Genomic DNA, 26,342 nt, shown 5'->3' on the forward strand with positions numbered 1-26,342 from the left:
AACACAGCAGTGATCCCTGAGTACACAAGCTACGGCTGGCAGACCCAGTGAGGCAGCGATTGTGGACCAGGGCAGAGCTCGCAGCTCAGGATCCCAGAGAAGGGTCTGAGCCCAGGAGAATGGAACTACCGCCATTGTTCCCTTCTGTCCCCGCTCCCGCCCCCACATATAATGTCACAATCTAGTGACTGGGGTGCCCAGCCCCGGTGAACACCTAAGGCTCTGCCCCCCACTGTAACAAGAGTGACCAGACCGGGAAAAAAAAAAAGGAGAGACAGGGAAAGACATGTTTCCAACAGAACAGATCAGTCCCCCAGGACTCATCCTTTTCAGCGACAAAGAAATAGCCAATCTATCAGATGCACAGTTCAAAACACTGGTGATCAGAAAGCTCACGGAATTGGTTGATTTTGGGCGCAAATTACATGAAAAGATGCAGGTTACCATAAAAGAGATGCAGGAAGATACACGGAGGACAGCCAATAGTGAAAGGAAGGAAACTGAGTCTCAAAACAATACAGTGGACCAGAAGGAAGATAGAATCAACCAAGCAGGAAAGCATGATATAAGAATTCAAAAAAAAACGAGGAGAAGCTGAGGAACCTCAAGGACACCTTTAAACGTTCCAACATCTGAATTATAGGGGTACCAGAAGGGGAAGGGGAAAAGCAACAAATTAAGTACGTATTTGAACAAATAATAAAGGAGAACTTCCCCAATCTGGCAAAGGGAACAGTCTTCCAAAAAATCCAAGAAGCTCAGAGAGCCCCAAAGAAGTTGGACCCAAGAAGAAACACACCAAGGCACATCATAATTACATTAGCCAAGGTAAAAATGCAGGAGAGAATCCTAGAAGCAGCAAGAGATAAGGGGACAGTAACCTACAAAGCAGTTCCCATCAGACTGTCAGCTGATTTCTCCAAAGAGACCTTACAGGCAAGAAAGGGCTGGAAAGAAATATTCCAAGTCATGAAAGACAAGGACCTACATCCCAGATTGCTCTACCCAGCAAAGCTCTCATTTAGAATGGAAGGGCAGATAAAGTGCTTCTCAGATAAGGTCAAGTTAAAGGAGTTCATCATCACCAAGCCCTTATTTTATGAAATGCTAAAGGGACTTAACTAAGAAAAGAAGATAAAGAAAAAACATGTATAGTAAAAGGACAGCAAACTCACAATTATTAACAACGACACCTAAAGCAAAACCAAAAGAAACTAAGTGAACAACTAGAACAGGAACAGAACCACAGAAATGGAGGTCACATGGAGGGTTAGCTACAGGGGAGTGGGAGGAGGACAGAGGGGGAAAAGGTATAGAGAATAAGTAGCATAGAATGTAGGTTGAAAATAGATAGGGGGAGGGCAAGAATAGTACGGGAAATGTAGAAGCTAAATAACTCATAAGTATGACACATGGACATGAACTAAAGGGGGGGAATGTGGGTGGGAGAGGGGGTACAGGGTAGAGGGGAGAGAAGGGGGAAATAGGACAACTGTAATAGCATAATTAATAAAATATATTTAAAAAAAAAGAACTGTGCTAAGGCTTCAATGTATCAATTAACTTAACCTTTACACATGATCTCATGCACACACACAAAGTCCCAAGAGGTTATTTACTACTATTAACCCCAATTTACCAATAAGAACATTGAAATTCAAAATGATTACCATATCTTGCCACGTATAATGTGCTCTGGTGTATAATGTGCACCTACGTTTTTGACCTAAACTTTCAGGGAAAAAAATCTTTTGTTTTAATTTTTTACTTCAATTTTTTTATTTATTTATATTTAGATACTTGGTTTTTTTATTTTTTTTATTATAAAGGAATTTTAGCATTTATTTTTAACATATTATGGTACAAGAAATTTTATGTAACAAATAATTACAAAACACAAGAACAGATCCGAGGTATTTCAGATACTGCCCAGGTATAATGTGCATCCTTATTTTTCCCTTGAAACTTGGGCAAAAAAGTGCATGTTATACATGGCACAATAGAGTAAATAATTCTTCCAAGGCAATATAGCTAGTGTGGGGCAGTGTTAGGATTCAAGTCCAGATCGGTCTATTCCAAAGTCCAAGCTTTTAATCACTGTGCAAAATTGATAACTGCTCATTGAAAATATGATTATTTTACATCTCACACTGGAGAGAGACTTTTTAAATATTTTTGTTGAACACACCACAAAACCTCTAAATAAAAAAGTAAAATTTTTATGTAAAGCTATTCTTTTGGTTTCTTTTATTTTCGTATTACTCATTGAAATCTTCAACTAATCAATGTCACTTGAAAAGGGGCAGTGACTAAATAAAGGATTCATAATGAACAGAACTTCTCTACATTTTTCCCTATTTTAAACTATTGTGATGCATACCTTTGAACATCATCAGACATAGTACAAAAACAAGGCAATTCCATTATTTTCAGGAGGTAAATAGAAATGGTTATACATTTACAAAAGAGGTTTAGCAATTTCTAAAACCTTTCTGAAATATAGTGAAAAGAGAGTCATCAGCTTTGGAGTCTGAGAGTAAGTTTGAATCCAGATATATTACTCACTACCTAGGAATATGGATAGAGCTCTCACTCTCCAGTGCTTTGGTTCCCTTCTGGGCCTCAGTCAAAATGGAAAGAGGGTGGAATAGTGTCAAATAAAACAATGAGTTCTTGGTACACAGCATCTGCTTGGTAAATATTTTTGCTTCTTTCTTGCCTTCATTCCCATTCTCAACAGTTGTTGCTAGGAGGACACTGAACTCCTTCCTCCTTCACTTTGAAATACTAGCATTCCCAAAAGATCAGCCCCACAATATGAGACTAATAAAAAAGGGGGGGTGCAAAACTAAGCTTATAACATAAATATTAAAGCTAAAAGTACAATACGACTTTGATATGTAGAAGCAAATATACTTCTGTTCAGGTGGTGAAATTGAGGAAGATTTTGAAATAGTTTTAAAACTTTGTGGTTGCTTTAAACAAGAGATAGTAGAGGGGGCCAAGAACTACATGATCATTTCAATAGATGAACAAAATACATTAGACAACACCCAACACTTTTTCATGGTATAAACACTCAACAAACTAGGAATAAAAGGGAACTGCCTCAACATGCTAAAGGGTATCTATGAAAAACTAACAGTTCATCATACTAAACAGTAAAAGAGTGAAAGCTTTCTCCATAAGGACAGAAAGGGGACAAGAATGGTTGATCTTACCACTTCTGTTCTTCATTCTACTGTAGGTCCTAGCCAGAGCAATTAGGCAAGAAAAGTAAATAAAGGACATCCAAATTGGAAAGGAAGAAACACTACCAGCTCTATCTACAGATGACGTGCTCTTTTATATAGAAGTGCCTTTAAAAAATTAGAAAACTGTTAACATTAATAAATGAGTTCTACAAGGCTGTAAAACATAAATTCAATATACAAAAAAATTTCTATCTTTATAACACTAGTAATGAACAATCTGAAAATTATTAAAACAATTTCATTTAAAATAGGACCAAAAGGAATAAAATATTTAGGAATAAATTTGACTAAAGAAGTATAGGACATGTACACCAAAAACCAAAAAATTAAAGAAGATATCACATGCTCATAGATCAGAAGACAATATTGTTAGGATGGCAATACTTTGCAAACTGATCTACATATTCAACACAATCCCTATCAAAATCCCTGGTGGCTTTTCTGCAGAAACTGGTAAAGTGATCCTAAAATTCATATGGAAATGCAAAAAACCCAGAACAGTTAAAACAATCTTGAACGAAGGACAAAGTTGGTGAATTCATACTTCCTGCTTTCAAAATTTACTACAAAGCTACAGTAATCATGACAGTGCACAGGCATAAAACAGACATAACAAATCAATGGAACAAAATTAAGAACCCAAAAATAAATCTTTTAAAAAAAGGGGCCAAGAGAATTCAATGAGGGAAGTAATAATGTTTTCAATAAATATTGTTCAGTCAACTGGGTATTCACCTGCAAAAGAATGAACCTGGACATCTGCCTCACATCAGTTATTCACTCAGGATAGATCATAGACCTAAATTTAAAAGCTAAAACTGGAACACAAAACTGAAGTAAACCTTTGTGATCCAGGTTGGCATGGTTTCTTAGATACAACACAAAAAGGACAAGAAATAAATGAGAAGATGGATAAGTAGGACTTCATCAGAATTAAAAATGTCTGTGCTTTCAATGATACCATCAGTAAGTAGAAAGACAGCTCACAAATTGGGGAAAACACTCACAAATTATATATCTGATAGAAACATATCCAGAATATATATAGAGAGAGAGATTGATATATATATCAATAATAAAAACACAAATAACCCAATTAAAAAATGGGCAAAAGATTTGAATATATATTTCTCCAAGGAAGATACATAAATGAACACCAAGCACATGAAAACATGATCAATATGATTTGCCAAACAAATGCGAATTTCCTGTATATATAAACGTCCAAGGAAATGCAAAAAAAGGGAAATAACAAATATTGGCAAGAATGTGGAAAAACTGAAACCCTTCTACATTGTTGGTAAGAATGTAAAATGGTGGAACCACAATGGAATGCAGTTTGGTAGTTCCTTAGAATGATAAACATACAATTACCATATGACCTAGCAATTCCATCCTAGATATAAACTTAACAGATATTCACACAAAAACAGGTGTATAAATGGTCAGAACTCTGTTATTCATAATAGCAAAAAAGTGCAAAAAACACAAATATATATCAAATAATAAATGGACAAACAAAATGTGGTATATCCATACAACAGAATATTATTCAGGAATAAAAAAGAGTGACATACTACCCTGGCTGGTGTGGCTCAGTGGATTGAGCACTGGCCTGCAAACCAAAGGGTCACTGGTTCGATACCCAGTCAAGGCACATGCCTATGTTGCAGGCCAGGTACCCAGTAGGGGGCATGCGAGAGGCAAACACACATTGATGTTTCTCTCCCTCTCTCCTTCCCTTCCCCTCTCTCTAAAAATAAATAAATAAGATCTTTTAAAAAGAGTGACATATTCCAAAACCTCTCCAACACTTGTTGTTTGTTGCTTTGTTTATGATGGCCATTCTGATCCGTGTGAAGTGGTATCTCACTGTGGTTTTAATTTGCATCTCTCTGATAGCTATCGATACTGAACATCTTTTCATATGTCTCAGGACCCTCTGTATGCCCTCCTTGGAGAAATGTCTGTTTAAGTCATTTGTCCATTTGCAGAAAGGAAGAAGGAGCTCCTACCCTTTGCGACAGCATGGATGGAACTGGAAAGCATTATGCTAAGCAAAATAAGCCAGGTGGTGAAAGACAAATACCATATGACCTCACCTTTAACAGGAACCTAATCAACAAAACAAACAAACCAACAAACAAACAAGCAAAGTATAACCAAAGGCACTGAAATTGAGAACAGGCTGACAGAGTGGTGAGCGGAGGGAATTTCAGGGGAAAAGAGTGAAGGGTTTGTTCCTACAAGTATAAAGGACACATGGACAATAACAAGGGGGGGTAGAAATGGAATGGAGGTGGGGAGGGCTGAGGGGTGGGCTAGGATGGGGGTAAAAGGCAGAAAATGTACTTGAACAATTAAAATAAAAATTAAAAATAAATGAAAAATGACATACTAATAAATGATACATGGATGAAACTTGAAAAATTTATGCTAAGTCAGTGAGCCAAGATGGAGGTATAGGTAGATATACTTTGCCTCCTCACACAACCAAACGAAGGACAACAACAAATTTAAAAACACAAAAACACAGAACTGCCAAAAAACTGAACTATATGGAAGTCCGACAACCAAGGGGTTAAAGAAGATACATTCATCCAGACTGGTAGAAGGGGTGGAGAGGACTTGCAGCAAGGTGGTGGCTGGGGGCCCAGACAAGTTGGCAGTTGGCAGAGTGGGCAGTCCCACATTTGCATGTGGTACACCAGGAGGAACAACTAGTGAGTGAGACAGACCCCACAACACAGGGTTCCAGTGTGGGGAAATAAAGCTTCAAAGCCTCTGATTGAAAAAACCTGTGGGGGTTGCAGCAGGAGGAGAAATTCCCAGCCTCACAGGAGAGTAAATTATAGAGACCCATAGGGTTCTAGAATGTACACAAAACCACCCACCTGGAAATCAGCACCAGAAGGGCCCAATTTGCTTATGAGTGGTGGAGGAAGTGACTGAAAACCAGCTGAGAGCCAAGCAAGCTGCATGGTTCCCTCTCAGACCCATCCCCCACATACAGTGCCACAACCCAGCGATGTGGATTGTCCTGCCCTGGCAAATACCTAAGGTGCTGCCCCTTCCTACACAACAGGCATGCTGAGATGAAAAAATATGGCCCAAATAAAAGAACAGATTAAAGCTCCTGAAAAAAAATACAACAAAGTTATTAAGAAATAGCCAACCTATCAGATGCATAGTTCAAAACATTGGTAATCAGGATGCTCACAGAAATGGATGAGTATGGTCGCAAAATAGAGGAAGAAGTAATGTCTATGCAAAGTGAAATAAAGCAAAATGTACAGGGAACCAACAGTGACAGGAAGGAAACTGGAACTCAAATCAATGATTTGGACCAGAAGGAAGAAATAAACATTCAACCAGAACAGTATGAAAAAACAAGAATTCAAAAAAATGAGGTGAGGCTTAGGAACCTCCAGGACAACATTAAACATTCCAACATTCCAACATCCAAATCATTGGGGTGCCAGAAGAAGAGGAAGAGAAAAAAACTGAAAACTTATTTGAAAAAATAATGAAGAACTTCCCTAATCTGGCAAAGGAAATAGATTTTCAGGAAGTCCAGAAAGCTCAGAGAGTCCCAAAGAAGTTGGACCCAAAGAGGAACACACCAAGGCACATCATCATTAAGTTACCCAAGATTAAAGATAAGGAGAGAATCTTCAAAGCAACAAGAAGAAAGGAGACAGCTACCTACAAAGGAGTTCCCATAAGACTATCAGCTGATTTCCCAAAAGAAACCTTACAAGGAAGAAGGGGCTAGAAAGAAGTATTCCAAGACATGAAAGGCAAGGACCTACATCCAAGGGTACTCTATCCAGTAAAGCTATCATTTAGAATGGAAGGGAGGATTAAGTGCTTCCCAGATAAGGTCAAGTTAAAGGAGTTCATCATCACCAAGCCCCCATTATATGAAATGTTAAAGGGACTTACGCAAGAAAATGAAGGTCAGAAATATGAACAGTACAATGACAACAAACTCACAACTAGCAACAACCAAAACTAAAAAAATAAAAACAAAAATGAGCTAAATGAACAAGTAGAACAGTAACAGATTCACAAAAATGGAGATCACATGGAAAGTTATCAGTGGGGAGCAGAAGTGGGGAAAATGGGGGAAAAGTTATAAGGAATAAGAAGCATAAATGGTACAAAATAGACAGGGGGAGGTTAAGAACAGTACAGGAAATGGAGAAGCCAAAGAACTTATAGGTATGATCCATGGACATGAACTAAGGTGTGGGAATGGTGGTGGGAGTGGGGATACAGGATGGAGGGGAATAAAGGGGAGAAAAAATGAGACAACTCTAATAGCATAATCAATAAAATATTTTTTTAAAATTATGCTGAGTGAAAGAAGCCAGTCTCAAATAATCATGTATTTGTATTTCATTATTACAATTTTATATATATATATATGAAATGGGCAGAACAAGCAAATATATAGATATTCAAAGCAGATTAATAGTGCCTAGAGCTGGGGTGGGAGGGGCAGAGAAAGTGGGCAGTGGCTGCTCCTGGGCACAGAGTTTCTTTGGGGGTGATAAAAATGTTCTAAAACTAGATCATATAGATGGCGCACAGCTCTGGGAACATACTGAAAACCATTAAACTGCACACGTGAAATTGGTGCCTTATATGGTCACCGAATTACATTTCACTGCAGTTGTTTTAAAAAGAACAATACAATTCTAAAACTGAATCCATCTACGAAAGTTAATCATCAGGAACAGAGAAAGTGAAATGCCATACTGAAAATCAAATACACCAACATGAAGAAAAAGAAGGAGGAAGAAGAGAAGGAATGAGAAGAGAGAAAAGAAATGAATGTGACGTGATAACATTAGACAGACTTATCACATTCATTTCTCTTGCTGTAGTAAACGATCCCATTGTGAATATCTGTAAATGATTTTTAAAAGTTGTAGGATATACAGAAAGTGGCAAGTGAGAGTTATTTTCATGTGTAATAATATATCAGGTTTAAGCAGCTGTTGGCTCCCATTTAAATCGTAAGAGCTCCTGAAGGAACACAAATAAAGTAACATAGAAAAGGTATAATCCCTAAAATGATGACTACAAGAGTTTAACTCCCCAAAGGTTAAAGAAAAAAACTTATATTCTATTATCTTCCTCCTAAAAATAATTTAAAATAACAGTTAGATTTCATTTGGTTTTTTGGAGGTAGTGAAAGAAGTACCTCCACAGTAGTGGGCATAGTCACGAATATGCCCACAGCCCACTGTTCTGAATCACTGTGAAATCGAGAGTGGCTTACCTTTTCTAATGTGCTGAAGGAAGGCCAGGACTGATATCCATATTCAGATGCGAATCGAGCTTTTGGGAAAATGTTCCAATTCCAGCAATCACTGGTATAGTCATAAAAATGTACGTCACCAAAATGCTTGTCATATGGGTTGGCAGAGAGCCAGCCTTCTGCAACAGATTTGGCTCCATTTGTAGGACTGGATGTGATAAAAGGACGAGTCTTGTCTCCCTGAGTTCAGAAACAAAATGGTTTAAAGGATAATATTTTCACCCAATAAAATACAGACAACTTCAAAAATACTATCAAGACCCAGAAATGGTGCACTGGGATGGGGGTAAAAGGCAGAAAACTGTACTTAAACAACAATTAAAATTAAAATTAAAAATAATAAAAAATAAATAAAAGACCCTGAAATGCCAGGTAGACAATAGAAAAATAATAGAACCATTTACCTTCTTCCACATTAATCAACCACCAGCACCTTTCTGTTATTTGCCAATCCTTTATACCCTTTCATAATTAACATTTAGCTTATTCCTCACAGCACCTGTTCCTAATCTTTTTCAGCCATGTCTGGCTTCGACCTTACTTTCTACCATGATGGATAATGTCTAGTTCAGAATATCTCAACCTTGGCACTACTGACATTTTGGGCCTGGTAATTTTTTGTTTTGTGTATGTATGTTGGGGGCTACGGGTGTCCTGTTCATTCTAGAATGTTTAGTAGCATTCCCGGCCTCTACCCACTAGATGTCAGTAGTACCTACCCTTTCCCCCCAAAAAAGACATTGCCAAATGTCCTCTTGTCTCTTAGGGACAAAACTGCTTCCACTTGAAAAACACTGGTCTAGTGGTTAAAAATAGAGGCTACTGTGTCCTGGCCAGGGAGATCAGTTGGTTAGAGCATTATCCCAATATACCAAGGTTGTGGGTTCAATCCCAGGTCAGGGCACATATAGGAAACAACAAATGCATGCAAAAGAATAGAGGCTATTGGGTCTGATAGACCAAAGTTTAAATCCCAAATCAGAGCCTTAGTGTTTAGGACAGGTATAAGCCTCCGTAGCCTTATCTGTGAAATGGGGATAACAGTGCCTCCTTCATAGGGCCATTGTAAAAGGTAAGGAGCTCATGTGTGGAAGAGATGGCTAAGTGTCCACCAAAATTCCTGTCCCCATATCCATAATATATAGAGTTGTCCCTAGGAAGTGGCATCCTAGCCCTTATGGGGTCAGGTAACTTATTCTCATCCTCTTCCCCCATCGCAGGACCTAGAGCTGGTGGAACTGGAAGCTGGAAGGAATCTGTCTCTCTGACAGGAGCAGCCACTTTATAGAGTTAGTAAGAACTTCTGTTATGCAAACCACTGCAACTCTGTGGCTTATTTGCTACAGCAGCTAGCATAAAAGTACTTAATGCAGTGCCTAGCACCCAGGCAGAACTCAAAGTGTTTTAGTTATTATCATCTCAAAAGATGAACTCACTTCCTATTTCACTGAGAAGAATCATTCATTTAGCAAGTACGAGTGAAGTGTTTATTGTGTGTCAGGCATTTTGCAACACTGCAAAAGCAGAGAGATAATCTGTGATGTTGTCCAATATTAACACGTGAAATATCTTGGGAGCTCTGCTATGCGCCAAGCATGCAGTTCTTTCTATGGACTGGAGGCTCAGCAGGGAACAGGACGGACATCTGACTGACCTCTTAAAAGAGTAGATTGCAATCTAATCATGAAATCAGATGCTGAACAAGTGTGGTACGTGTGATGAATGTTTTGAAGGAAAAATACAGGGCTCTCTGAAAAAATAAAACATATTATAGAATGCCACTAAGGCCTCCCTGAGAAATAGATGATCAGAAAATAGTTTTCTCAAAGCAAGCAAAATATAACCAGAGACATTGAAATTAAGAACAATCTGACAGTAACAGGAGGGGAGGTGGGAGGAGATAATGGGGGGAAGGGCTTTCGGGAACCACTATAAAGGACACATGGACAAAACCAACAGGGGGAGGGGGGTGGAAGCAAGGGAGGGAAGGCGGTGGGTTTGGCTGGGGTGGTGGGGAGTGAAGGGGGTAAATGCAGACAACTGTAATTATTTTATTGAACAACAATAAAATAATTTTTAAAAGAAAATAGTATTCTCAACTTTTCTCTATTAGATTTTACTATTTAGGATGTTCCCATCCATTTTCTTTTTCTCGTTTCTCTTCTGTCATAGGAAAAAAAAACAACCCTTACTCCTTTTCTTTGCCAGCTTCCCTGTCTGTCTTCTGGTCATCTCTTTATTGAACTCTGGAACTATAGCCAGTAAATTATCATTTACTCTTAAAAAATAAAATAAAATCTCCCTCTACTGCCATATTCCCTCAGCCTAAGGACTCCTCTCACCCCGATAAAGAACCCCCTTTATCCCCTGCACTCCAGCAGATTCCTGCCACGCACTCATTCCTCAGCCCCTGACATTAAGTTCCTGATCACTCTACTAGACAGAAATTGGTTTGGGTTTGGGTTTGGTTTTTCAAAAACTGCCTGTGGACTTCTGCTTACCAAATAAAGCAAAATCCCACACTCTTCCCTCTCTGGTCAGTTACCTATTTACCACCCATTTTTTTTTAATTGATTGATTTTAGAGAGACAGAGAAGATGGGAAAGCAAAAGAAAGAGGGAGGGAGGGAGAGAGGGAGGGAGAGAGAGAAGGGGGAAACATCAATTTGTTGATCCACTTACCTATGCATTCATGGGTCGATTCTATGTGCCCTGACCAGGGATCAAACCTGCAACCTTGGTGTATCGGGAGGAGGCTCTAACCAACTGAACACCCAGCCAAAGTATTCTTTTTCCCACCCATTGTTTCTTAAGTCCCCTTTATCCTGGGGTTCTTATTCACTACTCTTTCACATTTTGGCTTCCCCAGACCTTTCTGATTCTTCCTTCCCCAGTTCTCTTCTCAGATGACAGCACTCTCTCTTCAGCCTCTCCTTGTCTGCACCCTCTCCCAAAGCGTCCCTTCTCACCAAATGTCCACATTACTCTCAGACTATTTCACCTCCACACTCTACTCCCAATAACCATCTCCACACTTCCACCAGGCTGGCCCTGCCACCATCTCAAATTCAACCTTTCAAAGCAGAATTCCTTACTTATTATTCACAAACTTACTTGATTATACTTCCTACCTTCAGTAAGGGTGCCCAACAAGAGTCATCTTCAATTTCTCCCTCTCTCTCTTTACCTCCCACATTCAGTCACTGAATTTAAATATTTTTTCCATCACCTTATTTCCAGTCCCACTTCACTATAGGTGGTGGACCCCACTACCTATACCAACATGACCTTGAACAATTAATTAATCTTTGTAGCCCTCCAATGTCTTCATCTCTAAAATGAAGATTATATTACTTACATTCCAGGATGGTTGTAAAAATTAAATAAATAAATTCTATAAAGCACTTATATTATTGCTATATTATAATAATAGTAATTAATATGATAGTCATAATTAATATATCAATATCTAGTATCTATTATTCTCAATAGCTGAGAATTCCTGGTTTTTATCACTGGCTTCCTCACCTAGAATCTCTCACCTCTTTAATTCTTCACTAGAAAAGATACCTTCCAGAATGGATCATATAAAGTTCCTCCTCTCCTCCAGAATGTCCACTAGCTTCCTACTATCTACTGAATAAAGCCTAACCCCATAAAATTCAAAGTTTTTTGAAGAATTGTTTTCAAGCTGCCTTTTCCATATTTGACTTTCCAACACTAAACCAGGAGTTCTTTGCTTCAAACACTGTGCACTGCGTGCTGCTCCCCACACACTTTCACAACTTTTTACCTTTATTCACCTTGTTTTTACGACCTAAAACATCTGCTGAATAAGCCTTTGCCTCAAATTCTACTCCACCTTTAAGGGTTGGTTTGAATGTCACCTTTTACTTAAAAGTCTTCCTACATCCTTCCATTTAAAAATAATGGTTCCTCCACATAGTTCCCACCATCTGGACCTCCGTTTCTCATAGCACTGCTTTCACTCCACCTTGTTGTTCTTCCCATGTTTCCTCTAAGAGCAGACTACAAGCCCATTAGGAAAACAGTTTCCTCGCAGCATTGGGAATGAGGCTTTGTTACTAGTTATCGGTACTCAGCAGATGTTGGTTGAATTTAAAACATTAAAAAGCATGGCAAGATTGTGGTATTCTTAAATTTTAAACAATATTCCTTTATAATGACTTTGAAGGAAAAATGGAGAAGGCTGACCAATCAGCCTTAATCAATCAAGCTTGAGTAACTCCTCTCCATTCCTCCAGACTCTTGAACAATCTGGTAACATGAGCCAGCCAGTAAAATTACTAAGAGTCTCTCCCTAAAAATTTCCACCCCAGATGATGAACTATGATTTCTTTCCACTTTTGTATCATTTCCTCTTGAGGTCTGATTTTTAGTCTATCTCACAGATGACTTCTTTCTAGGTCATAACCTTAAATGCTTATTCAGACCAAAAGACACCATAAGATAAAGCAAGAGAATGACTATATTTTTAAAAGTATGATGTACAATAGGAAACTAATTATTGTAATTAGTGTGTGGATAGGTCCAATTATGATCCTTTTCCTTAACTGCCTGATGCTTTGATAGAAATAACAACAGTAATGACTATATAGCACTTAATCCTGTCCATCTTCAAACAAGAAATTGGCAAACACCCTTTATTGTTCAGATAATCATTTTAAAATACATAGATCCCTTATGAGGAAAGCATCATATTTCCAATTCAAAGGTGGAGACAAAGTGGCACATAGAAGCTAATATTTTCAAGTTCAAGAATGTAGTGCTAATACTAGAGATTAAAGTTTGTAACTATCTGAAGATCTATCTATCTTGTGTAGTAAAACCAGCAAAGGATGGTAATGATGACTAGCATTAATCAAAAGTCTACTGTGTGCCAGAATCTGTGTAATGCACCTTCCATTCATTATCTCACTTAATCCACATAATAATTCTTAAGAGTGACTCCCTTTTGTTAACTCAGTTTTATAGACAGGAGAGTGGGGATTCAGTGACTTGCCCAAGATTACATAGGCATGTAGTGGCCAGCCAAGACTTAGGAGTCATAACCACTTAATAATGAAGCTATGAGATGAAAATCCTCAGATATGAAAACCCATTTCCTAAATCCACCAGCTTTGAGAAACATAATGCTGTCAGTTAAAAAACTGTAAAATAAATATTCTATGAATATTAATTAAAGCTTAAGCCACCACAGTTTATGAATAGAAAAATTCTTTATGACACGTGACTTAGCATATCAGATAAGCTAAAAATTTAAACATATGTTTTCCAGGTATTCTCACTAAAGTTTCTTCACATAAATAGAATAACACCATAAACTGGGCATATTTGGTTACCAGAATCACATAGCATTCTTTTAAATATACCTGTTTCAAATTACTTTAGGATATAGCAAATATTTGAAACATCTAAATACAGATAAAAATTGTAAATACAGTCACATTATTAAATCACATATCAAACATTAAAGTTTTTAAAAAGTTAAACTTTTGAAGGCATTACTTCAAAAACAAGCAAAAATGCTGCTTCCTCTCCCTGAAAACAAAAGGGAAAAAAAAAAAGGCCAGTTTGTATTAAGGTACAATGTGCATGCATGTAGTGAATACCAGAACACTATGCACATTAAGCAAAGAGTGGTGCAAAGGGAACCACTCTAAGCAGAGTTGGAAACCAGCTCTTTCCTCTACATTTGCTCCTTATATCGCACACCAACAGATTCATATATTATATATAGCAAATTCTACTTTAGCATTTACTTACAGAATTTTACTTTTAAACAAATTTTTTTATGTTTCAATTACAGTTGACTTATGATATTATATTAATTTCAGGTATTCCACATAGTGATTAGATATTTATATAACTTACAAAGTGATCACCCCGGTAAGTCTAATAACCCATCTGACACCACACATACTTATTACAGTATCATTGATTGCATTCCCTACGTTGTACTTTATATCCCCATGACTGTTCTTTTTCTAAAAATTATTTATTTATTTATTTATTATTAGAGAAAGGGGAATGGAGGGAGAAACAGAGAGAGAGAAACATCGATGTGTGAGAGATTGCATCAATTGGCTGCCTCTCACACGCCCCCAGTTGGGGACCTGGCCCAAAACCCAAGCATGTGCCCTGACTGGGAATTGAACTGGCAACCCTTCAGATTGCAGGCCAGCACTCAATCCACTGAGCCACACCAGCCAGGGCCCCATGACTGTTCTTATAACTGGCAATCTGTGCACCTTAATCCCTTCCTTTTTTATTCATCTCTTCAACCATCTCCCATCTGGCAACCATCAAAATGTTCTCTGTACTGATGAGTATTTCTGTTTTGTTTAATTTGTATTTTACATTCCACATATAAGTAAAATGATAAGGTATTTGTCTACCTCTATCTGACTTATTTCACTTAGCACAATACCCTCTAGTTGCACCCATGTTGCAAATGGCAAGATTTTACTCTTTTTATGGTAGAGTAATATTCCATTGTATATATGTACCATATCTTCTTTATTCATCCATTGATGGATACTTAAGTTGCTCCATATCTTGACATTGTAAATACTATTGTATTAAAGATAGGAGTGCATCATCTTTTTTAATTAGTGTTTTGGTTTCCTTTGTATAAATACTTAGAATTGCTGGGTCTTTCTTCATCTCCTGTTAGAGCCTTTGTTTTAAGTCTATTTTTTTTCTGATGTATGTATTGCTACTCCAACTTTTGTCTCATTTTCATTTGCCTGAAATATCTTTTTCCATCCCTTTACTTTCATTCTGTGTGTATCTTTTGACCTGAAGTGGGTCTCTTATAGACAGCATATACATAGGTCTTGTTTTCTTATCCATCCAGCTACCTTGTGTTTTTAATTGGAGCATTTACTCCATTTACATTTAAAGCAATTACTGATGGGTATGTACTTATTGCCATTTCATTATTAATATTTTTTCTCCTCCTTCTCTTTCTCCTTCTTCTTCTACAAGACCCCTTAATGATTATTCTAATACTGATGATGATAAACTCCTTTAGCTTTTTCTTGTCTGGGAAGCACTTTATCTGTCTTTTGATTCTAAATGATAGCCTTCCTGGGTAGATTAATCTTGGTTGTAGGTCCTTGCTTGTCAATCCTTTATAACCTGCAAAGTTTCTGTTGAAAAATCAGCTGACAGTCTTATGGGAGCTCCCTTGTAGGTAACTAACTGCTTTTTTCTTGCTGTTTTTAAGGTTCTCTCTTTGTCTTTAATCATTGCCAATTTAATTATGCTGTATCGGGGTAGACCTCTTCAGTTTATCTTGCTTGGGACTCTCAGTGCTTCCTGGACTTCTGTGTCTATTTCCTTCACCAAATTTGGTAAGTCTTCCATCATTACTTCTTCAAAGAGGTTTTCAATTCCTTGCCATTTGTGATACCATAGATGGACCTTGAGAGCATTATGCTAAGTAAAATAAGTCAGGCAGAAAAAGACAAATACCACATGATCTCATTTATATGTGGAATCTTAAAAAAAAACAAGCTCATAGATATAGAGAACAGATTGGTGGTTGCCAGAAGTGAGGGGTACAGGGGTGAGAGAAATGGGTGAAAGGAGTTTAAAAAAAAGTAAAAAGACTCTATAGTGCTCTCTTATGAAAATAAGGAAAAGGAAAAGGAGAAGAAGAAGAGGAGGAGGAGGAAGAGGTAACAGAGGAAAAGGAAGAAGAAGAAAAGATATACCTATAATATCTGTAGCAAAGTTAAGTCAGCTGTGTCCCTTATTTTCCCTGCCTATGGAAATCTTCTGGCTGGGGTATTTGCTTCCAGGGGTAACTGAAGACATCCACAATAGATGCATATATACACAAAGTACATAGAAACACATGCACAGGAAAGGGAGTGACTTCCACACCCAAACATTCCTTTCATTGACAATCCTGTGGTCTCAGTCTACACAGCTGATCCCAACTAACATACTATAAATGACAGCATGTCTCCTTACACAGGAACTTTTAAATTCTGGAAGAAATGCTATATTCCTAGAAAGCATAAAGGTTCATAATTCCAGAAGTTGTAAACCCAAATTGGATAATAACCATAAGATAAATTAAATATATGGGGAAGGAATGTATTCCCCCCAAAAGATATTGGGCCCTGTTTTATGGGTGAACTTGTCTCAACAAAACTGATAATCTTTATTTTATTTAAATTGTCCCTATGCACTTATTTTTGGACACATACGAATTGGAGGCAAAGAAATGTGGACTTGGACAAGTCTGGGCCCACCTTGCTCCCTGCAGGCTCAAGATCAACCATTCCACATAGAGAAACTTAAAAAAATTATAAATAAATAAATAAGTTGTTCCTACACATTAAAAAAGCCTCCTAATTCATCCTGTGAGATGAGTACAAACACATACACACATACAAAATGCTACAAGCTGAGTTCTATGGGCCAAGTCTGTCTTACCAATGATTATGTATCGGTAACATTTTAAATATGGAATGAGACCCAAAATCCAATTCTTCTATTACCACAGCCCCCTCTTCTTTCTTTGTGAGCATCATCTACTCTACTTTACTCAATTTAGAAAGAAAATTGGTTCCTCTAGGCATTTGAGTTTACAGTGCTTACCAGAGGCAATTTCACTTGTGACTATGAATTTTTAATTCTAATTAAAATATGAGCAAATCAAGTCTGGCATAGAGTAAAAGAATAAAAGCATATTAACTATATAAAGCGTTTACTAGGAGCAGATTATCATTAGAAAATTAATTAACAGAATTCACTATCTTAATATACTTTTAAAATTGGATGGATATGTGCAGAAAAATGAAGCTAGACCACCTTCTTACACCACACACAAGAATACTCAAAATGGATTAAAGATTTAATATTAGACCCAAAACCACAAAAATCCTAGAAGAAAACATAGGCAGTAAAATTTCAGACAGTGCTCATGGCAATATTTTACCTGACATATCTCCCCAGGCAAGAGAAACAAAAGAAGAAATAAACAAATGGGACTGACTATATCAAGCTTAAAAGTTTTTGCACAGCAAAGGAAAACATCAACAAAATAAAAAGACAATCCTTAGAATGAGAGAACATATTCCCCAATACATCTGATTAAGGATTAATATCCAAAAATTGTAAAGAACTTACAAAACTCAACACCAAAATAATAAACAATCCAATTAAAAAGTGGGCAAAGGACCTGAATAGACACTTCTCCAAAAGGAACATACAGATGGCCAACAGACATATGAAAAGATGTTCAACATCACTAATCATCAGAGAAATGCAAATTAAAACCATGAGATATCATCTCACATCTCTCAGAATGACTATCATCAATAAATCAACAAACAACAAGTGCTGGCGAAGATGTGGAGAAAGGAGAACCCTTTTGCACTGTTGATGGGAATGTAGATTGGTGTAACCCCTGTGGAAAGCAGTATGGCAATACCTCAAAAAGCTAAAAATGGATCTGCCTTTTGACTCAGCAATCCCAGTTCTGGGAATATATCCAAAGGGACCCAAAGCACTAATCTAAAAGAACATAAGCACCTCTATGTTCATAGCAGCATTATTTACAATTACCAAGATATGGAAGCAGCCCAAGGGTCCATCAGTAGATGAGTGGATAAAACAACTATGGGACATGTACACAGTGGAATAATATTTGGGCATAAAAAAGAAGAAAATGTTACCCTTTGCAACAGCATGGATGCTAAGTGAAATAAGCCAGTCAGAGAAAGACAAATACATGATTTCACTCATGTGTGGAATCTAATGAACAAACTGAACTAACAAGCAAAATGGAGGCAGACTCACAGACAGAAAGCAGGCTGACAGCTAAGGTGGGGGGTATGGGGGGGGCAGCAGTTAGAGGATGGAGGGATTGAGCAAAAAGGAAAAAGGACTCATGGACATGGGCAACAGTGTGGTGATTGTGTGGGGAGAGAGTCGTAAGGGGACTAAATGGTAATGGAAAAAATACAATTAAAATTTTTAAAAATAAAACAAGTGACACATTGATATATCATCTAATAGACAGAATTACAACCTTTGGGAACCCACAGATGGGCTCCAAAGTGTCTGTGACAAGCTGCAATTTAAGCACAATACTGGTGCATGTGTGGTGAGTTCCACAGGTATGTCAATCCTTAAAGAAGTTCAAACCCACAAATCCTTTCACAGGCTGCAGCACTACAATGGATTACTCTGCATTAAAATGATATTGTTGAAGGTTGCCCTAAAATAAAGGGCATAAAAATATACTACACCAATACTCAAACTGATCCATTTTTAAAACAGGTTCTGAAATTCTACTGCATTAAAAACCATTACTTACTGCCAAGACGACCTCTCGAATGTTTTTCACATACAGTTTCACATAATCTTTGATATAGGTGTGCAGGTGTTGGAAGTCTATGCTGTACCAGTTCATCATCAGAGCTGCTTCATTTTCATTATTCCCACTCCAAACGATGATGGAGGGATGAGATTTCAGTCTCCTGATCTAAAATTTAAGAAAACATAAAATAATTTGCAAATGCTCAACATAAAAAAACTCAGAATTATAATATTCATAAAATTATAACCATTGAATTTCTTCACGTAAGTTTTTTTGTGCCAGAAAACCTATAAGAAAATGGCTAGTAAGTTTACCTGTGGAAATATATTTTAAGAAATCTCTGATATTCCTTTTATCTAGATTTTATAAATACCAATATGATAGAGCTTGTCTTCCCTGCTGTATAAAAACTGAAGAAAATATGATCCCTTTTATTAGACAAGTAAAACAAATCAACCTCATCTTGATCTGACTCACACCAAGGTTCTAAGAAACACGGAATGTAGGAGATATCACGTTACATTACAGGGGTTAGTTGTCTCAAGAGCAAGCTGGAGCTTGTGTGAAGAAACAAATGAGGCAGAACAAACACTTCTGCTGAAAGAGGTATTGGGATCCCCACACAGTCTCCACCATGTCAAAGAACCATAAGGACTAGAGAGGGTTTTACAAAGCGAGTGAGTACCAGAGACTCTGGAAGTTAAACACAAATGTATGGAATAGTCTAAAGAAGAAAACAATTAGGGCATCAAGAGGGTGTTACCTGAAATAAGTATCAATGTCATATAAAAGGAAGTCAACTAAGACTAAATTAATGAATCTATCTAAAACCCTGCCAGTCTTAAGAATTGAAGTCAGCATGATCTGGGCTCACTGTCGGCCCGCCCTCCATAAAGCTGAAAGGACCCAGTTCTCTGACACACTGGGGGATGTACCAAATAGAAGAAGGCAATGAACAACAGAGTGAGTCAATGGTCTAGAAAAATTCTTTTGGAACTTGTCTTAGCAGTATAACCTCAGCAGTATTTACAGCTTCTCTTTCTCTGTACTGGATGATTACAGTGATGGGTCCCAGCTGATGTTTCTACTGTGGTCTCCATTCAAGATACTAGGCAATACATTCATGATATAGAAATGCATTAAGGATTAAAGAGATACATTTCACTTTAAAAAAAGTGAACATTATAACCCCTGGCTGGCGTAGCTCAGTGGATTGAGCATGGGCTGCAAACCAAAGCATCGCAGGTTCGATTCCCAGTCAGGGCACATGCCTGGGTTGCAGGCCATGACCCCCAGCAACTGCATATTGATGTTTCTCTCTCTCTTTCTCCCTCCCTTCCCTCTCTAAAAATAAATAAAATCTTTAAAAAAAAAAGGTGAACATTTGTGTTTTTCCAAAATAGCCTCTTAAATAGTATCTCCTTTATTTGCCTCTATGTACCCCCAGGTAAGAGAGGGCTGCTACCATGGTGACTGGTGCATTTGTGGTACTGATAAAAACACAAACACAAATCCTGAAGAGGCAAAACCTTCAGTGACTCTGCGACACCCTTCAGACTGACCTAGAGTTTTATGGTAAGCTTTACTTTAAAATGTTAACAAAGTCTGCATAAAAAGCTCTCCTCTTTAATAATAAATAAAAGAATTCAAAGCACATAGATATCCTATTTTAATTATACGCATGAAAGAAAATTAAAGATAAAACTGAAATGTTTGCAACCTACTAACTATGATTAGCACTTTAAAAGTTACTCATTTATCCATCCATCTACCTGATGAAGAATCCAGCCAGGGAGTGGGGATACAGAGGGAAGCAAGGCCCAAGCTCAGGTGGATTACAACCTTGCAGGGGTGACAAAACCCGAACAAGCAATTCAAAGGGATGTGTGTCACAAAAAGCAAATGACCTGATTAGATTTGCAGATTTAGAAAGGTTTTTCCCAGAGAAAGCCATGCTCAAGGAAAGAGGGGCAAAAGGGAATAATGAGTGACGAGGTCCCCAAGGGACTGTGATGGGGACGGTGTTCTGGGGCAGACGGCACAGGTAGATGGTGCTGGATGCGGTGGAGAGGCAGGCAGGGCAGGAGAGGCCCTGCCGGGGGTCTTTAACTTTATCTGGAGGACTTTGAGCAAGGGATGATTCCATTTGCACTTTTTAAACGTTTAAAAAAAATAAAACACAGATAAAGAAAATAAATCATGGCATAGTAAATTATTAAAGGCAATCAGTCTGTAACCACCACTGAGACCAAGAAAGAAAACTTTACCAACCACCCTAGAAGCCCTCACAGGCCTCTCTTCCCAATCAGGCCGCTCCTCCTTTCGAAGTAACCACTATCTTGAGTGTTAGAGCAATCCTTGCATTTCTTTTGGTTTTTCATGCAACTACACCTCCACTGTAATTAAAAGCTCATGTATTACAACACACTTGATGGATTTCAATCCACCAACATTCTTATCTTTATTGAACCTCAAATTGTCCCACTTTTGGTTGGTCAGACTCTCATCAAAGTTCTTTTGGCATATTTATTATGGCTTCCTTGCTATCTGTGTGTCAAAATATTCCAGGATAATCTATCGGTATATTTCCTGTGCCAGACCTGACTGAAATCAGCCATTTCTCTGAGAAGCCCTTCTCTTAATTAGACATATTATTTCACGTAAGGATGCTCAGTATTACTAGTTGTTCATTGTTTCTAGGCCTTTTCAGTGGATGGAGCTAGGATATAATCACTTCCTTGCATTTGCAGACCTGTAAACATAAATGTAAGTGTGTATATATGGAATACAAAAGAAATCAAGAGTGAAGAATCACTTAAAATTTTTGGCCTATGAAATTCAGACAGGCATTGCCAATCATTAAAAACTAGGAAAAGCGAGTTTGGGGAAGGTAATAGAAGTTTGGTTTGGACATGTTACATTTGGGATGACTATTAAACCTCCAAGTTGAGACCCTGGTTGGTAGCGGGATACATGCCTCAGGAATTCAGCAGAGAAGTCAGGACAGCTGATAAATCTGAGAGTCATAAGGTGATAAAGCTGTGAGACTGAATGGAATCACCTAGAAAGTCAATTACCTGACTGTGATTTTTCATGGGATTTAGTAAAGAGAACAACAAAAAGAACCACAAGAGGTTTAACAGAAAGCAAAACTAAAACGTAAGCATTTTCCTTCTTCTTGGAATGGTAACAACGTACCTGGTGAGCAACTTCTGTTCTCACTGAATCCATGAAATCCCGATCCGTTGGATAAAGGGCACAGGCAAACATAAAATCCTGCCATACCTAGCAAATCAAATAAAAGGCAATAAAGCATGTCCACAGAGTTTTATCACACAGAAAGAAATTCTTCACTCTGGACCATGATTATTATCTTTCACACAAAACTACGTTTGCCTGAGGAGTATGGCCATTTCAGCACTACTATGGGCAAGACACTGGGAAAGGCGCTGAGGGACCCCACAACTTTTCAGAACTGCGCAGAACTGCAGGGAAACCTGAAAAGAGAAAAATGTGAGGTAGGCAGGAAAGAGAGAAAAGGAGAATTCAATAATGAAAGTGTGTTGAGGGGGATATAAAATTCAAAATGAAGCTCCCGCTCCACCCAGTCCTACCTCACTCCTAATTCACTCTAATTTTCACTGGGAATTTGGTATCGACAAATGGACCAGACTAATAAGAAATATAAGTTGTTTATGAAGGAATTCAGTTTTCATGGCCCCCAAAATTACTACATGGACATTTTAGTACTGAAGCCACATTAGCTCATTCCTAGGCAGGCTGTCATTAATGCTGTGATCAAGAACACGGCCCCAAGTCAGTGAGCCTGAGTTGGAGCCTGGATTCCACCACAGCCCCACGGATTGAGTGTGGGTGAGTTATTCAACTTCTGCCCAGATGAGTTTCCTCATCTGTAAAATGGGGACATAGAATAACAATGACTACCCCATAGAACAGGCATGAAGATGAAATGAAATAATAGAGGCAGAACAGTGAGAACAATGCCTGGCACTCAACAAATATTACAGAAACCTGTCACATCATCATGACCATCAGCATTATTGATATTTTCATAAGTACTACTCTTTTATGGAGAGCTTTGTATTTCATAACTGTAATACTAGAACTAAAAATAAACTTCCTTTGCTTAACCCTCACTAACACAAAACATGTTAGAAGAACTTAAAAACATTAAGCACACCTTTATTTAATTGTATTATTTTATCTCTCTCTAGGGCTAGTTAGTCTCAAAGTTAAAATTTTTAAATATTTTCTTTTTTATGCATACTCTCGTATTACAAAGAAAGTACAGATAGCTATACACTTACATATAACTACTACAGAGAATGTCTATGAGTTAAAAATAATAAAATAATAATGATATTCACTATCAACTATAGTTCTAGATTCTTAAGATGCCATTTATTCTTTTGCAAAAAATGGAACATCATTCCTGACTCTAAGAAAAGAAGGAATAAGCAATATCGCCCTCTCAGAACACATACAGTAACACATTACGGAATAAAATGCTGTCAATTACTCACCATTATTCCGAGTTCATCACAGAGTTCATAGAATTCATCACGCTCATATATCCCTCCTCCCCACACCCGCAGCGCATTCATGTTAGCATCCACAGCAGACCGCAAAAGGGTGGCTAACCTGCAGAGGAGTTTTAAAACCAAATACTATTTTAAAAATTTGGGGGTATTAAAAAAGATTTTAAAACATATTGTAATTGATAAACACACTTAAAATCTCTGTTAGAAAAACACATTTTAAAGTTATGATGGTTTGGATAGAATGCTAAGAGACAAAATTATATACAGATTAACCATAAGTACATAAAATAAATGAACTCAGAAAAATTATGAATGATATTTTCCCTGCTTTCTAAATTTTCAGCAATGTTATTATGCTGTTTTTAAAACTGAACTTTGTCTTAAAGTTATTCCTGTAGAAAAATATAATTGTAAACCTTGGAAAAGTATGTGGTAATGTTATATAACCATTTCAAACTGTAAGACCAAAATCGAAATCTGAATATTAGTACCTAGCTAGCTTACTCTTATCTCCTTTTTTATAATTCCTCTAGTCCAACAGTTCTTTCTCTAGGAAACTTCTTTTATATTTGTCCAATTCCTATTCACATTACCCTCTAGAGAGCCTACAAATTCACGGCCACTTTGAGAGCATGCACCCTCCATCTCCAGAGCAGTGCCCAGAAAGGAACAAAAAGGCCAATAACAGGCTTCCGGGGGACACGGAGTATCATGCTCTCAAAAAGGGGCCCATGGGCAGGTTTACTAATTGGCCCAGCTGTGCTGAACAGCTGCCACCAAAACCAGTCAGAAGAGGAGAGGGCCATTTAAAAAGAGAATCAGCTAATTATCTATGCCTATGTCTGGAGAATAATTTCATTTTAATATGAAATTCAAAAACAATATACACATTTTGAAGTAAAAGGAAATTAATGCAAGCTTGGGCAAAATTAGAGTTTAGTAACCAAACACATGTAAATTTAAAACATCAAATAATATACTATAATGCATATTTATACATTTGTAAACAAGTTAAATATGTTTATTTTCATTTCGCAAGATTTACCTTTACTATCACAGAGATAATAGTTTATAAACCCAATTTAAAAAAGTTATTTTCTTATATTGTTCTATTTTCAAAGCTTCAAAAACTTATTTTAATTTTTTTCTAGATCTAGAAATTTTTTATTTTAGTTGCTTTTATTAAGGTAAAAATAAAGAAATATGCAAATATCTTAGCATGAAGAGGTAAACATGGGTTTTCATTTTTTTAAAACATGAACAAAAATATTTAAGGTATTCTTTGAAAAACTGGGGGGGAAACCCAAATGCAATCATCTTTTTTTTCCCAGGGACTAACTATCCAAAATGTGCATTAGGCATGGTCTTATTCCTCCAGAGAAAATACATAAGAAGTTTCTAAAATTTAGATACTTTCTTCCAGTCAAGAGGGGGGCATTGGTAAACATGGCTCACCTCCTCACAACCATGTCAAAATTACAACCAAAACATAGACCAACCATCATTCAGAACTGTTAGAAATGAACTATAAGCCTGAGAACTACAGAATTAAAGAAACCACATCCATCCAGACTGGTAGGAGGGGCAGAGATGCAGAGTGGGCTGGTCCCATATCCACATCTGGTGGATAAAAATTTGGGAGGGATACCTCAGGAACAAAGAGTCCCAGCCCCACACTAGGCCACCAAGCCCAGGGTTCCAGTGCCAGGAAGGTAAGTCCCTATAACTCTGGCTGCAAAAACCAGCAAGCACTGAGTCGGTGGAAGAAAATTCTAGAGTCCCAACCAGTTCCTCTTAAAGAACCCATACACGGACTTACTCCAGCTCACTCCCTCTAAGCTCCAGAACCAAGGTAGCAGCTTGAAAGGCAACAGTGGCATGCAGAGAGACACTGAAGTGTCTGGCATTCATGCAGGAGCTAGGGACAGCTTTCTCCCAGACAGAAAATTAGGCAGAGGCTGTTGTCCCTTTTCTGAATCCTCCCCACACAGAGCCATAGAGCCAGAAGGCTAAGTGCCATATCTGAGACTCTGTCCCACCCAACTTAGAGGCCCACCCAAGCTGCTTTTCCATATGAATGGCTGGTTTTGACTCTAGCTAAACAATTTCCTAAACCCTATCAAACAAGGAACAGCAGGCCTCAGTGAGCCCCAGGTCCTGCACTAGCAGCAGCCAGCCTAGATTCACAACTTGGCTTTGCCTGAGAATTTCCAAGCTCAGCACAAGTAACAGCCATCTCAGATTGATTTACAGCTCAGGCAGGGTGGCCCCAGGCAAAACACAGGTTGGTGCTGACCTTGGCCTGCGCCACCCAGGAAACCTCAGAGCCAGCACACCCAGTGGACAGCTACAGACCAGGTGGAACACCACCACCCTGTCCCTGTACAGCTGATCCTCCACAGAAGGCACAGGTTGGTGGTCAGTGGTCACAGCCAGTCCTTGCATCTGACTGACCTGGGTAACTCCCTCCCATTGACCTACCTACAGCAATTAAGGCTCAAATATAAGAGGAGAGTATAGTCATCCCACATGAAGGGTACACCTCAAGAACTCAGCTTGGGTGATAGGAGAGGCTGTGCCACTGGACCCTATAGGTCACCTACTATGTTAGGCCACACTCCCAAGACAGGGAGCCATAGCAGCTCTACCTAACACATAGAAACAAACACAGGGAGGCTGCCAAAATGAAGAGACAAAGAAACATGACCCAAATGAAAGAACAGAACAAAACTCTAGAAATAGAACTAAACAAAATGGAGATAAAATCTATTAGATGCAGAATTCAAAATAGTGGTTATAAGGATGCTCAAAGAACTTAATGAGGATCTCAGCAGC

At 38.0% G+C, this 26,342-nt stretch overlaps 1 protein-coding gene and 1 non-coding gene across 2 annotated transcripts in view; one reads left to right on the plus strand and one right to left on the minus strand.

Moving 5' to 3' along the window:
• The window catches only part of MANBA (mannosidase beta), a 114,993-nt gene that overhangs the window by 27,138 nt on the left and 61,513 nt on the right, over window positions 1–26,342 (minus strand). Inside the window, exons 9-12 of the mRNA XM_045820423.1 lie at window positions 23,490–23,607; window positions 22,144–22,230; window positions 18,943–19,110; window positions 8,545–8,763 (exon numbers count right to left, since the gene is read on the minus strand). Of these exons, the coding sequence (XP_045676379.1) occupies window positions 8,545–8,763; window positions 18,943–19,110; window positions 22,144–22,230; window positions 23,490–23,607 (592 nt within the window). The remainder of the gene's footprint in view (window positions 1–8,544; window positions 8,764–18,942; window positions 19,111–22,143; window positions 22,231–23,489; window positions 23,608–26,342) is intronic.
• On the plus strand, window positions 16,780–16,909 carry LOC123806974. The gene has a single exon (XR_006783555.1). It is a non-coding gene; the product is annotated as a small nucleolar RNA SNORA38 (small nucleolar RNA).

The sequence above is a fragment of the Phyllostomus hastatus genome, unplaced genomic scaffold (assembly GCF_019186645.2).
Source record: "Phyllostomus hastatus isolate PE091 unplaced genomic scaffold, TTU_PhHast_1.1 phas_scaffold_39, whole genome shotgun sequence".
NCBI classification, from domain to species: domain Eukaryota; kingdom Metazoa; phylum Chordata; class Mammalia; order Chiroptera; family Phyllostomidae; genus Phyllostomus; species Phyllostomus hastatus.